General features: G+C 38.0%; 1 protein-coding gene across 5 annotated transcripts in view; it reads right to left on the reverse strand.

Annotated features, from left to right (window-relative positions):
- Positions 1-14,967, reverse strand: part of ADAM32 (ADAM metallopeptidase domain 32) — a 252,915-nt gene that overhangs the window by 78,271 nt on the left and 159,677 nt on the right. For all 5 annotated transcript variants that reach the window (XR_014063396.1, XM_081524007.1, XM_081524006.1 and 2 more), the window contains one exon: positions 14,543-14,608. Coding sequence is in view for 4 of the 5 variants with exons in the window: in XM_081524007.1 (XP_081380133.1) it covers positions 14,543-14,608 (66 nt within the window). In the remaining variant the exon portion in view is untranslated. The remainder of the gene's footprint in view (positions 1-14,542; positions 14,609-14,967) is intronic.

Consider the following 14,967-nt stretch of genomic DNA (forward strand, 5'->3'; position numbering starts at 1 on the left):
CCTCTAGATCTCCCCAACCGACGGATCGAACCTGCGTCTCTGATGTCTCCTGTATTGGCAGGTGGGGTCTTTACCCCTAGCACCACCTGGGTTTGACTGTGTTAAGATGTACAACGAAAGTGAAGTGAAAGTGAAAATCGCTCAGTCGTGTCCACCTCTGTGACTGAGAGTCAATTCCTAGGCTGGTTGATAAGAAGTCGGGGGTCCCTGAGGAGGAGATGGGGTCTGGAATTCTCAAGGAGGAGGAAAGGACAAACATCTTTTTTTCTCTACATTCCTTAGTCTTAGACACATAAAACATTTTTTTCTTTAAGCCTGATGATTACACAACAAACAACTCAGTTTAAACTCCCTACTAAGGATTATATAACAACAATGTATCCTGCTTGAGGACAGTTCCTCTTTCCTGAAAACCTTCTGGCTAGTCCTATTATCTTAAAATGTAAATTGGGGGAGTGCTTCTAGTAAGATCTTTACAACCTTGAGACATTCTTTTGATTTATTGTAACAACTAATTTAAAAAGTATATAACTGTTAGCACTAGTGAGGGGGGCACTCTCCATCCCCCTTCTGATGTCTGTGTCAGAAGTGTTCTCTGTCCCTTTTTCACTTTAATAAAACTCTGCTACGCAAAAGCTCTTGAGTGATCAAGCTTGGTCCCTGGTCCCGAAGCTAAATCTCCTTTGGAGATCACAAATCCGATATCACCATAAGCTATCACAACGCCATGGGCTATACAGTCCATGGAATTCTCCAGGCCAGAATACTGGAGTGGGTAGTCTTTCCCTTCTCCAGGGGATCTTCCCAATCCAGGGATCAAACCCACGTCTCCCACACTGCAGGTGGATTCTTTACCAGCTGAGCCACAAGGGAAGCCCAAGAATACTGGAGCAGGTATCGATCCCTTCTCCAGCGTATCAACCCGACCCAGGAATTGAAAAGGGGTCTCCTGCATTGCAGGCGGATTCTTTACCATCTGAACTATCAGGATGTACAATATGAAGATTTAAATTCTTATCTCCATTGGAGAATTTGTGAAATTTGCATTTGTTTGTTTTAATCTCCCCCAAGGCCACAGTTATACCGTCTTAATTCTTTTTAATACCATAACATGTTTTCTGTCTTTTCGCTTAATTACATTTTCTGCCTATTCATCTTTTCAACAAATCAACTTGTGAATCTACTTATCCATTTTAAGTTTCTGTTTATCAGCTTATGCTTTCTTTTTAAATTATTACCTGTTCTTATATTTCTCTTGTTTTACATTTTTAAAACTTTAAATTGAAAGCTTCATTCAAATTTTTTCATTCTTATTTTTCTAATAGAAACGATTTAAGAATATGAACTTCCTCACTGTTTAGCTTTGATGCTGTCCTCTGCAACGGGCATTATCCTTGTTTACAAATATTCAGTTCTCTTTTAACTCAAGCTGTTGTTCAGTCGCCCAGTCACGTCCACCTCTTTGCAACCCCATGGACTGCAGCACACCAGGCTTACCTGTCCCTCACCATCTTCCAAAGTTTGTCCAATTTCATGTTCATTTTGGCTAAGATCAAGTGTAGTATCTAATTCAAGAACGCTTCTTTTAAAGACAAGCACAGCCAGCTGATTCACTTTGGCCAACACAGTGAGGGCAAAAGTGATTCATGCCACTTCCGAGAAGCATTTTCTTAATGTAGCTCACATCTCTCTAATTGGCACTTCTATGAGTTTGGCAATTGGAAAAGAAACAGTCAATCTAGAAATGCCAAAATATCTAAGCATTCTCTAGTACTGAGCCAACACATGGAAAACTACTGCCCTGGAGAGTCAGCCAGGAGCATGGTTGAAACGGATTGAATGAATGAAAATTAAACTATGGTTAACCATTAAGATTTGGAGGATATTTTTTTACCATAGCACAACTTAGCCTCTTTCGATTAATACATATCCTCCAAATTTTTAAAATATGTGCTAAGTCGCTTCAGTCGTGTCCGACTCTGAGACCCCATGGACTGTAGTCCAGCAGGTTTGTCTGTCCACAGGATTCTGCAGGCAAGAATACTGGAGTGAGTATTCTTCTTTCCTTCTCCAGGAGATATTCCTAACCCAGGGATCGAACTTGGGTCTCCTGCATTGCAGGCAGATTACTGTCTGAACACTAGGGAAGCCCATAACATTAAATAGCTAATAACTATAGTTTTTCTTTTTTGCCTTGAAAAATTACTCAAAATTGTATTTAATTTTTAAGTTGTATTAATTTTCCCTTACCTCTTTTATTCCCTATTGTTTTAATATATTATGATAGTTTTTGCAAATTGGTTTTTACTTTTACAAAACTATTGGTATTTTCTTTGTGACCAAGAGATGTCTATATTCGCATATATAATCTACAGACATTTCAGTGTATGTTTTTGGTATCCATTAACAGACTTCCCAGGTAGCGCTAGTGGTAAAGAACCCACCTGTCAATGCAGGAGATGCAAGAGATGCAGGTTTGATCCCTGGGTCGGGAAGATGCCCTGGAGGAGGGCATGGCAGCCCACTCCAGTATTCTTGCCTGGAGAATCCCACGGACAGAGGAACTTGGCGGGCTACAATCCATGGGCTCACAAAGAGTTGGACACGACTGAAGCAACTTAGCATGCATGCACGGTACTCATTCATAAAGTAAAAAGGTTGGTAAGTGTTTAGTAAAGCAAACTGATAAATAATTTGATCTTTATATGTTAAAATTTATTTCCTGTCTATCTGTTAAAGCCTAACACACACACAAACAGGCACACACTCTTTAGTTTTTCTTAGATTCTTCTGATTACTATCAGAGGTTTTGTTTGTATACTTTCATCATAATTTACTCATTAATAAATGTTCATTATTAGAAACTCATCTTTAATTTGAATTGTAACATACAATATAAAATATTCCTTTCATTCTCCTCCTTACATTGTTCTATCCCAAACTTTATCTGTTAGTAATATCATCTGGATTTTCTTTTTTTAACAGCTAATCTTGACACATTTGCTGGTCTTTTAAAAAAATATTTTATACCTAACAGTGCTACTTTTAAGCTGTCTCACAAATGTCATCTAAACTGAGATTCTTTGCACATTAATGGAAATATTTAATTCATTCCATTATTGTAATAAATGAAGCTGATTTATAGCTTTCTATTTTTCCTGTTCATGCCCATATGGTATTTCCTTTTGATTTTTGCTATAAGATAATATTTTAAGCAGATAGGTTCTACATGATTTCAAGGTTATACCTTCAGTATTTTATCATCAGATAGTTTAAATATTGAACAACTGGATTCACCTAGACAAAAAAGGCCTCAATTGCTTATGAGGTGACAATCAAAAATTTTGAGGGTTCACCAGAGTTCTTTTTTCCAAAATGCATATAACTCTTACTAGGAAGATGCTGAATATGGTTCTATAAATAAGGCAGTACCACTTTCTGCTAACTGATAATGCATATATTGCATTCTTTCTTTATGACATAGTGATAAAGTTGGTATACAGTTTTTTGAAGTATGTGTTTTTTAGTGTTACCCAACTCAAAATTTTAAATCAAATTTATTGAGATATAATTTATATACAATTAAATTTTCCCATTTTTGTTGTTGTTGCTCAGTCACTAAACCGTAGTGACTCTTTGCTACCTTATGGACTGCAGCACTCTGGGATTCCTTCTCCTTCCCTATCTCCTGGAGTTTGTTCAAACATATGTCCATTGAGTCAGTGATGCTATTTAGACATCTCATACTCTGTTGCTCTCTTTTCCTTTTGCCTTCAATCTTTCCCAGCATCAGGGTCTTTTCCAGTGAGTCAGCTCTTTGCCATCAGATGGCCAAGGTATTAGAGCTTCAGCTTCAGCATCAGTCCTTCCAATGAATATTCAGAGTTGATTTCCTTTAGGATGGACTGGCTTGATCCCCTTGAAGTACTCTCAAGAGTCTTCTCCAACACCACAATTCAAAAGTATCAATTCTTCTGTGCTCAGCCTTCTTTATGGTCCAACTCTCACATCTGTACATGACTACTAGAAAAACTATAGCTTTGACTACATGGACCTTTGTTGTTGTCAAAGTGATGCTTGTGCTTTTTAATATGCTATCTAGGTTTCCTTCCAGTGAACAAGTGTCTTTTAATTTTATGGCTGCAGTCACCGTCCACAGTGATTTTGGAGCCCAAGAAAATAAAACCTGTCTCTCTTTCCACTTTTTCCCCTTCTATTTGCCATGAGATGATGGGAACGGATGCCATGATCTTAGTGTTTTGAATGTTGAGTTCTAAGCCAGCTTTTTCACTCTCCTCTTTCACCTTAATCAAGAGGCTCTTTAGATCCTCTTCATTTTCTGCCATTAGAGTGGTATCATCTGCATTTGAGGTTGCTGATATTTCTCCCAGAAATCTTGATTCCAGCTTGTGATGCATCCAGTCTGGCATTTTGCATCTGTACTTTGCATAGAAGTTAAATAAGCAGGGTGATGATATACGGGCTTGTACTCCTTTCCCACGTTTGAACCAGTCCACTGTTCCACATATCCCATTTTAAGGATTCATTCATTCTGACAAATAGTGCTTACTTTTTATTCTGAAAAAATCCAACCTACAAAAAATTTAAAATTCAAGGACTATCCATATATCCTTCACCTAGATTAATCTATTATTAATATTTACTACCATTTGTTCTTTCTATATACTTTCCTCTACCTGTCTATGGATGTGGAACTGGGCACACATTGTTCATTTTGTTGAATTACATATGACAGTAAGCTAAAAACACTTCAGCATGTAGTTCTTAAGAATAAGGACTTTCTGCTGTTTGTGTACTATATCATTATCATGGTCAAGAAACTTAACATTCATTCAATAAAATTAAATATATAACAGGAATAATAAATAATATTTGTGCCATATTAACTATACATAAATGACATAATATCTATATGTCATATCTAATGATATATAATATGTAATGTCAAATATAAAATATCTCTGGGCAAAAAGCTAATCCACAAATCTGCTTAATGCTGAAAACAACCTCCAACCCTGCCAACAGAGAAACCCAACCAGAGCTTCTAGGAATCTCACTAGCCCACCCTGCAGCTCCAATTGCAGTAGTACTTGAGCAGAGAGCCCAGCCAGTGGCTCTCGTCTGCAGAGCCAAGGCAATGGCCCCGAGTGTCCAGGGAACTTAGAGTACAGTCTTTCTTATTTGATCCAAAAATATAATTTCCAGCCCAGGGCTGGTTTTACAGCCCTAACTGGGCAAGTAACTCATTTATACCACCACCCGAAGTTAAATACAGCCTCATCCAGTCTGATGAGGAAACCTAACTGGAGATCTGGGAATCCATGTAGCCCATCCTGCAACTTCCCACGTATCTCAGCTGGTAAAGAATCCACCTGCAATGCAGGAGACCCCAGTGTGAATCCTGGGCCAGGAAGAAGGGATAGGCTATCTACTCCAGTATTCCTGGGCTTCCCTGGTGTCTCAAATGATAAAGAAACTGCCTGCAATGGAGGAAACCTGGATTCGATCCCTGGGTTGGGAAGATCCGCTGGAGGAGGGCATGGCAACCCACTCCAGTATTCTTTCCTGGAGAATCCCCATGGAGAGAGGAGCCTGGTGGGCTATAGTCCATGGACGAAGGAGCCTTTTGGGCTATAGTCCATGAGGTCTCAAAGAGTCAGACACGACTGAGCCACTAAACACAGCACAGCACATCCTACAACTCCAGTTTAGAACAGTCCTTGAGGAGAGAGCCCATCCAGTCTCCTATCAAATCTGCACAATTACAATGCCCACCAGGTCAGTGAACATTGTGCATAGTTCTGCTTAATTTGATCCCCTGAAAAAAGGCTGATTGGAACTGGAACCTGTATAGGGACCTCACCCAGGCAGGGAAACTAATTCATAGCCCAGCCCACTTCTGAATACAGCCTTCAGTTCAGGAGCCATACCTGAGTATACAGGATGCTGTGTAGCACAAATCATAACACTGCTTATAGGAGTACTGAGCAGAGAACACAGCTCATAGCTTTCTGCTTTTGCAGATCAAAACTGGTAGCCTTATCTGACCAGGGAATTCAGTGCAGAGTGTTGTCTGACTCAGGTCCTCTAGCATGAGCCATGGAGGCCATGCGGCTCATTCTACTGGCACACCAGGTCAGGGAAGCTAATTCACAGACCTGCCTACTGCTGAGCATAGACCCAGTCCTGAGCATCTAGGACTCCTGACTAGAGAATCCAGGCAACTGTGGAGCCCATCCTATAGCCGCACTTAGACAGAGAACTAAGACAGGAATCCTATACTACTGTTCTTAGCCAGCACCCCACCCATGACCTCAGCCCTCAGGCAGTAGACTCACCCCAAAATAGACTCTTATTGCAAACTCTATTTACCCAAAGACACTACCAGCTGACACTCCCAAAGCCTCAAACTAATTTTAATGGTGAAGGACTATCTCTGCCAACGTGAGTCTATAAAGTCTGGAATAGAGACAGCTAATTCAAATGCTCAGATATCATGTGAGGCATCAAGAATCAAAAAAAAAAAAATTCAGGAAAACATGACACCACCGAAGGAAATTAACAAAGTTCCAATAACTGATCCTAGTGAAATGGAGATCTGTAAACTGTCAGACAAAGAGTTCAGAAAAATCATCTTAAAAAAGTTTAGTGAACTACAAGAACACAAAGACAACTAAACAAAATTAGAAAAACAATACATGAGCAAACAAAGTTTTCAACAAAGAAATAGAGATCAACAACAATAAAACAAATGCATATCTTAGGGCTGAAAAATACAATAACTGAACTGTAGAAACCAATAGGGTTTCAACAACAGACTCAATCATGCAGAATAAAGAAATCAGTTATCTATAAAACAGGGTATTTGGCATTATCCATTCAGAGAGAAAAAGAAAAAGAATAAAGAAAGCTTATGACACTAATGGAGAACAATAAAAGGAAAGAATATCTACAATATGGGAAACTAGAAAGAAAAGAAAAATGGACCACAAGCATATTTAAACCAGTTAATAACTGAAAATTCCCAAACATGTGGAAATGGGCATCCACATCACGGAGGCTCGAAAGATCCCAGGTAAGGGTACACCAAGACACATTATGGTCAAAGGTCATAGACAAAGAGAGTTCTGAAAGCAATAAGAGGGAAGAAACAAATCACATATGTATAACACCTTATGAGGGACACTCATAAGACTAACAGCAGATTATTCAACAAAAAATTTTCACTCCAGGAGAATACTGTCAACTGACAACATTATACCTACAGAAATGAAGGACAGACAGATACAGACTTTCCTAAACAAACAAAAGCCAAAGGAGTTCATCATTACTTGACCTGACTTTCAGGATATGCTAAAGGGAATTCTTTGAAACAAAATGATGCTAATTAACAATACAAAAACATCTGAATGTAACATAAAACTCACTGGTACTGGTGAATATATAATCAGAATCACATTCCTTAATGTGGCAATGGTGGTACATAATCACTAACAACTCTAGCCTAAAAGATTTTTTTAAGTATTAAAAATAACCTTGTTAGTTCCCATATCTGATGTACAATGTCGTGTGCATGCATCCTCTATAAGTTACGCCTTTGTGTACTTTACCGTACAGTACTGTATAGAGTATAGTAGTACAGTATCTTTATTTCAAGCCCAGGATATACAGAAGCAAGCATAAAAGCAGTGGTGATGTATCTGGTATGCTAAGAAGTGCTAAGTGATAACTATGGAAACAAAAGCGAAAATAACTGGGAGAGTGAAGTCAGGCAAAAGATAGAATTGGAGGCCCAGAGAAAGGAAGAAGAGAGACAGGAGGAAGAAGAAGGAAGAACCAAAGAGATTCATGATGCAGGAGATGGTAAGGGATTTTCTTTATTTGAGGAGGCACCATTAGTTTTTGAGACACAGGACCCAAACATAGAATGGTACATGAAGGCTGCAGCAGCGGTTCAGAATGCAATCCAGTGCTACTGTATCATCTATGATGAGGAAAAAAAAGCTACTACCTAGACTGATGCTGAAGCTTAAACTCCGATACTTTGGCCACCTGATGCAAAGAACTGACTCATTGGAAAAGACCCTGATGCAGGGAAAGATTGAAGGCAGGAGGAGAAGGGGATGACAGAGGATGAGATGGTTGGATGGCATCACCGACTCGATGGACATGAGTTTGAGAAAGCTCCAGGAGTTGGTAATGGACTGGGAAGGCTGGAGAGCTGCAGTCCATGGGGTCACAAAGTTGGACAAGACTGAGCTGAACTGAACCTAGACATCACTGGATCATTTTTACAAAAAGGTAGATAGAGTTGAATCCAGCAAAGAACCAGAACCTGTGCCATCACATCAGGCACAAGTAAAACTACAGCTTGCCCTTCATCTCCTATTGCTGATGACCCTTCAGCTCACCATCTTTCACCACCTCTTCTTTCTCTAGTCAGTAACTCTTCTTGCCTGTTTACTTGATGCCAGCCCTTATATGCCAGCTATTGTACTGTACCACTATACTTTTCAAGGTACTCCAGTATAAGATTTAAAATGTTTTATTTTTGTGCTTGTTTGTTATGTATTATTTGTGGGAAAAGTATTATAAACCTATTAGAGTACAGTACTACCTAGGCTAACTTTGTTGGACTTATGAACTACCTGGACTTGTGAATGTGCTCTTGGAATGGAACTCATTCATATGTAGGGGAATTGCTATAATAGACAAAAGAATGATGACAGAAATGGTCAAAGCAAGTTGATACCAAAAGTCATCAAATCACAAAAGAATACAAGATCAAAAGTCGAGAAATGATACCTCTACAAAACAGTCAGAAAATAGTTAACAAAAGGGCAGTAGTAAGTCTTTACTAATCAATAAATTTGATTAGTTGGGTGTTCATTGGAAGGACTGATGTTGAAGCTGATACTCCAATACTTTGGCCACCTCATGAGAAGAGTTGACTCATTGGAAAAGACCCTAATGCTGGGTAGGATTGGGGGCAGGAGGAGAAAGGGACGACAGAGGATGAGATGGTTGGATGGCATCACCGACTCGATGGACATGGGTTTGGGTAGACTCCGGGAGTTGGTGATGGACAGAGAGGCCTGGCGTGCTGCAATTCATGGGGTCGCAAAGAGTTGGACATGACTGAGCGACTGAACTGAACTGAACTGAATCACTTGAAATGTACATGGAGTAAATTCTCTAATAAAAAGACAGAGAACTACTGAACAGAAAAAAAAGAAGAGCCAATAATATGCTGCGAGTAAGAAACTCAGCATTAAAGACAAAAATAGACTGAGAGGGAAAGGATGGAAAAAGAAAGTCCAAGCTAATGGTAACCACAAAGAATCAAGGATAAATCAACTTATTTCAGATGAAATAAAAATTAAACTAAAAATGGTAACACAGACAAAGAAGTGCATTCCACAGTGACAAAAGAATCAATCCATCAAGAATATATAACAATTATAAGTATTTATGCACAAAACATCAGAGTATATAAATATATAAAGCAAATACAAACAAAACTAAAAAGGAAAAATAAACAAGAGTACAACACTTAGAAACGTTAATATTTCATTTTCAAAAATATTTCATCCAGAAAACTGGACAGCCACAGGTAAAAGAATGAAATTTAAACACTCACTAAAACCACAGAGAAAAATAAACTCAAAATGAATTAAGGACCTAAATGTAAAAGATAGTATACAGATACTATAAGACTCTTAGAGGAAACCATAGGCAGAGCACTCTTTGACTTAAATTGCAGCAAATTATCTTCGAGAGTAATGAAAATAAAAACAAAAATAAAGAATTGTGACCTAATAAAAATGAAAAACTTCTGCACAGCAAAGGAAACCATCAACAAAATGAAGACAGCCCACACAGCAGGAGGACATTTTTGCAGATGGGATTGACAAGGGGTTAATCTCCAAAATACACCAACACTTCACACAGCTCAGTATCAAAATAATAAACAACACAATCAAAAGGTGGCAGAGATCTAAATAGACATCCAAAGAAGGCATACACATGGCCAAGAGGCACATGAAAATATGCTAAACAACACTAAATACTAAAGAAAGGCAAATCAAAACTACAATGAGGAATCACTTCACACCAGTCAGAATGGCCACCATCAAAAAGTCTGTAAACAATAAATGTTGGAGAGGGTGTAGAGAAAAGGGGACCTGCTTACATCATTAAGTGGACATGTTAGTCGCTCCGTAGTGTCTGACTCTTTGCGACCCCGTGGACAGTAACCCAACAGGCTCCTCTGTCCATGGGATTCTCCAGGCAAGAATACTGGAGTGGGTTGCCATTTCCTCCTCCAGGGGATCTTCCTGATCCAGGGATGGAACCTGAATCTCCTAAATTGACAGGCGAATTTTTTACCACTGAACCACCTGAAAAGAAAGAAAGAAAGTGAAGTCGCTCAGTCATGTTCAAATCTGCGACCCCGTGGATTGTAACCTACCAGGCTCCTCCATCCATGGGATTTTCCAGGCAAGGGTACTGGAGTGGGTTGTCACTTCCTTCTCCATGAACCACCTGGGAAGCCTCCAATTCAAAAAGATGCATGCACTATAATGTTCACTGAAGCACTATTTACAAACAGTCAAGACATGGAAGCAATCTAAATGCCCATCAACAGATGAATGGATAAAGAAGATATGGTACATATATACAATGGAATATTACTCAGTCATGAAAAGACTGAACTACTGCCATTTGCAGCAACATGGGTAGACCAAGAGGTTATTATACTAACTAAGTTAGACAGAAACACAAATGTTACACATGTGTGGAATCTAAAGAAAAGATGCAAATAAACTCATTTTAAAAACAGAACTACACTCACAGACTTAGAAAACAAACTTATGGCTATCAAAGGGGAAAGATGGGAAGAGATAAATTAGAAGTTGAGATTAACATATACATACTATATTTTAAACAGATAATCAACAAGGGCCTACCATGTAGCACAAGGAAGTATATTCAGTATTTTATAATAACCTATATAGGATAAGAATCTGAAAACAAATAGATATATGTACATGTATAAATAACTGAATCACTTTGTTGTACACCCAAAACTAATACAACATTGAAAATCAACCATACTTCAATATAAAATTAAAATTTTTTAAAGTGAAGGTACAGAAAACTAAAATGAAAAATGAAAAGACATTACAATGGATATCACAAAAATAAAAAGGATTATAAGAGACTGCTATGAATAGATACATGCTAATTGGAAAAGCCAGTAAAGATAAATTCTTAGAAACCTAACCAATCAAAACTGAAATACACAAAAATATTAAATATGTGACTAGATCAATAATGAATAATTAGACTGAATCAGTAATCAAAAGCCACATAATAAAGTAAAATCCAAGATGTGGTAGATTCACTAAAATATCTTATCAGACATTTAAAGAAGAAAGATCTCAAAGAGATATTTACACACGCATGTTCCTTGCATCGTTACCCACAATAGCAAAGAAGTGGAAGAAAGTCAGAAGTCCATTAACAGGTGATTGCATAAAGAAAATATTGTATAGTCACATAATGGGACAGTTTGCAGCCTTAAAAAAGGACATAATGCCACATGTTACAACATAGATGAAAGCTTAGGACATTATGCTAAACAAATAAAATAAACTCGGTACTCTTTCATTAGGAAACTGAGAAGTGAATAATTTCACACTGGTGGGCGATTTCAAGAAAAAGGCACTAAGAGATCTTTTGCAAGCTCCCCACCGGGCTTCATGAAGATCACAGTCAATTCTCAAACCTGCTACAGGTAACCACATAGCAACATATATTTTGCTTAAATGAAGTTGTTGAGAGCTTTTTCAGTTCAGTTGCTCAGTCACGTCCGACTCTTTGTGACGCCATGAACCGCAGCACACCAGGCCTCCCTGTCCATCACCAACTCCTGGAGTCCACCCAAACCCATGTCCATTGAGTCGGTGATGCCATCCAACCATCTCATCCTCTGGCTTCCCCTTCTCCTCCAGCCCTCAATCTTTCCCAGCATCAGGGTCTTTTCAAATGAGTCAGTTGTTCGCATCAGGTGGCCAAAGTATTGGAGTTTCAGCTTCAACATCAGTCCTTCCAATGAACACACAGGACTGATCTCCTTTAGGATGGACTGGTTGGATCTCCTTGCAGTCCAAGGGACTCTCAAGAGTCTTCTCCAACACCACAGTTCAAAAGCATCAATTCTTCGGCATTCAACTTTCTTTATAGTCCAACTCTAACAGCCATACATGACTACTGGAAAAACCATAGCCTTGACTAGTCGGACCTTTGTTGACAAAGTAATGTCTCTGCCTTTTAATATGCTATCTAGGTTGGTCATAACTTTCCTTCCAAGGGGTAAGTGTCCTTTAATTTCATGGCTGCAGTCAGCATCTTCAGTGATTTTGGAGCCCAAAAAAATAAAGTCAGCCACTGTTTCCACTGTTTCCCCATCTATTTGCCATAAAGTGATGGGACCGGATGCCATGAAACCTTTTAGCTGTATCTTAATAAAGAATATTTTCTGTGTGAGGAAAAAAAGGCTTAAAAAATTAACCCCATAAAAAAAAAAAGAAAGAAAGATGACTACAAAGGTTTTAAGATAGCTGTATTAATGAAAGGCCACCAGATTAGCTAAAATGGTCTGATAAAAGTACAAAAAGGTCTCTGGGCTTCCAATCAAATAAATAAATAATCACTGGTTTAAACCATTAAATTTTGGAGAGGTATGCCACCCAGCAAGAGACAACTTACACTTACCTTAAAGTCTACTTTGTCTTTGATTTTAGAATTTTTGTTTTTACGGTATAGTTTTATAGCCTTCTACCTTCATGACATACATACTATTTTTGATATGTCCGTTGCAAGCAGAGGGTATACGTATGTATGCATGTGTCTTATGTGCATGTATGTCTTGCATCATACTCTGTTCTTTTAATTAAAGCTTATCATTGTATTGTATTTATTTATTTATTGGCTGCATTGGGACTTTGTTGCTATGTGTGGGCTTTCTCTAGTTATGGTGAGTGGAGGCTACACTCTCACTGCAGTGTACAGGCTTCACATTGTGGTGGCTTCTCTGGTTGTGGAGACAGGCTCTAGGCATGTGGGCTTCGGCAGTTGCAGCTCACGGGCTCTGAAGTGTGGGCTCAGTAGCTGCGGGACACAAGGGCTTGTTTGCTCTGAAGCATGTGGAAACTTCCCAGACCAGGGATCAAACCCATGTCCCCTGCACTGCCAGGTAGACTCTTAACCACTGGACCTTCAGGGAAGTCCTTAACATTGGATTTTAACTGCAGTACTTAGTCGCTCTACATCTACTATAGTTATTTACATATTTTACTTGAAATATTTTATCTTAATCTTAGCTTTTAATTTGTTCCATATTTATGCAATACTTAATGTACAACATTTTTCTTTTCCTTTATTGCCTTCCTTATGTTAATTGTGCTTAAAATTCTGCTCTCCTCCTTTGAACTGCTTTGTAATTTTATAGAAATATGATTTTAGTGTATGTGTTGGTCACCTTAGCCATGCTAAAAAATCCTCCAGTTCTTTAATGAGTCATGCACTTCAATCTCTGTGACCGCTGCCAAAAGTTAGCTCAGCTGCCCTGACTCATATTTACCTCTCCAGAATCAGTGACTTCCTTCTGGGAAAAAATATATTTTATAACGTATATCTTAAAATTTTAATATCTATAAGTTTTCTGGGTCTAATGTATGATTTTTTGTTCTGCTAACCCTTGACATGGTGGTTAAATCTCTTATGGATTTTGAGCTCATATATGGGTGATATTCATCTGTAGGAATCCTGCTTGAACTTGCATTACTCCAGAGAAAAGTATGACTTGCTTCCATCAGCTGCCCTCAAACCTACCAACCTGGGTCAAATGTAGCTTTCTAGTTTACAATCTACTAACCACTTATGTTGTATAAACTCAAAACCTAAACCCATATGAGACCTGAAGTATAGTCATGCCTCCTCATTACGAGAATTGTCATTTCATCGACCTTGAACTTCGTTGAACAAAACATAACTTGTTTACCTAGAACTTAGCTAGAACAAAACAGATAACTCATTTTCTCCTTTTGCTTAAAAGGAGTGGCATATTTGTTTTGTAGTAGACTACTCTTCAATTAAGCTGACGGAATTAAATATTGTTGTATGTGGGGTTTGAGAGTTTGGAGGAATTCTAATATACATTTCCATTGAGGATGTAGCCCTTCTGGAAAAAAAATAAGAAAACTAGCGGGCAAGCTTTAAAAAATGAAAAGATAGTTCACTTTACAAAAGCGATAAACAGCGCCTATAATACAAAATAAATGAATTAACAGAAACTTGGTATAGTCACAATTTTTAAGAATTCATTCATGGTAAAAGCAAAATAAACATTTATCAGAAAACGGTTTTTAAATTTTCATTATATCATTGAAATCAAGTTAAAGACAATTATTAAATCATTTAAAAATATAAATGCAAAAAAAAAGAAAAAACTTACCAGATTTTTATCCACAACAATATACATGTCAATGTATCGGGAGAATAATTTGGTATGGCTAGGTCTCTGGAAAACATATAACATGAGTCCTGAGAAATTTCCAAAAATGTACGTTCTATTGAAATTATGTTCAGAGATAAACTGAGAGACATGTTGCTACTGATTAAATATTAAGGTGATTTTCAAATACAAATTTTAGGTACTATTCAGAAAATTCCAGTCCAAAACATGCCTATGGTTAATAAGAATTTTCAGTGAGATTCAGCGCTCTATATAATACCCAGGCATAATTTGATTTTTACAATAGCTGATATTAGAAATATTAAGTTTATAATGTAAAATTTTCCTTTCCTTGTGTGCTCATTCAGTGGTGTCCAACTCTTTGTGACCTCATGGACTGTAGCCTGTCAGGCTCCTCTGTCCAT

The sequence above is a fragment of the Giraffa tippelskirchi genome, chromosome 8 (genome assembly GCF_054371585.1).
Source record: "Giraffa tippelskirchi isolate mGirTip1 chromosome 8, T2T-mGirTip1v1.2.pri, whole genome shotgun sequence".
In the NCBI taxonomy this organism is placed as follows: Eukaryota; Metazoa; Chordata; class Mammalia; order Artiodactyla; family Giraffidae; genus Giraffa; species Giraffa tippelskirchi.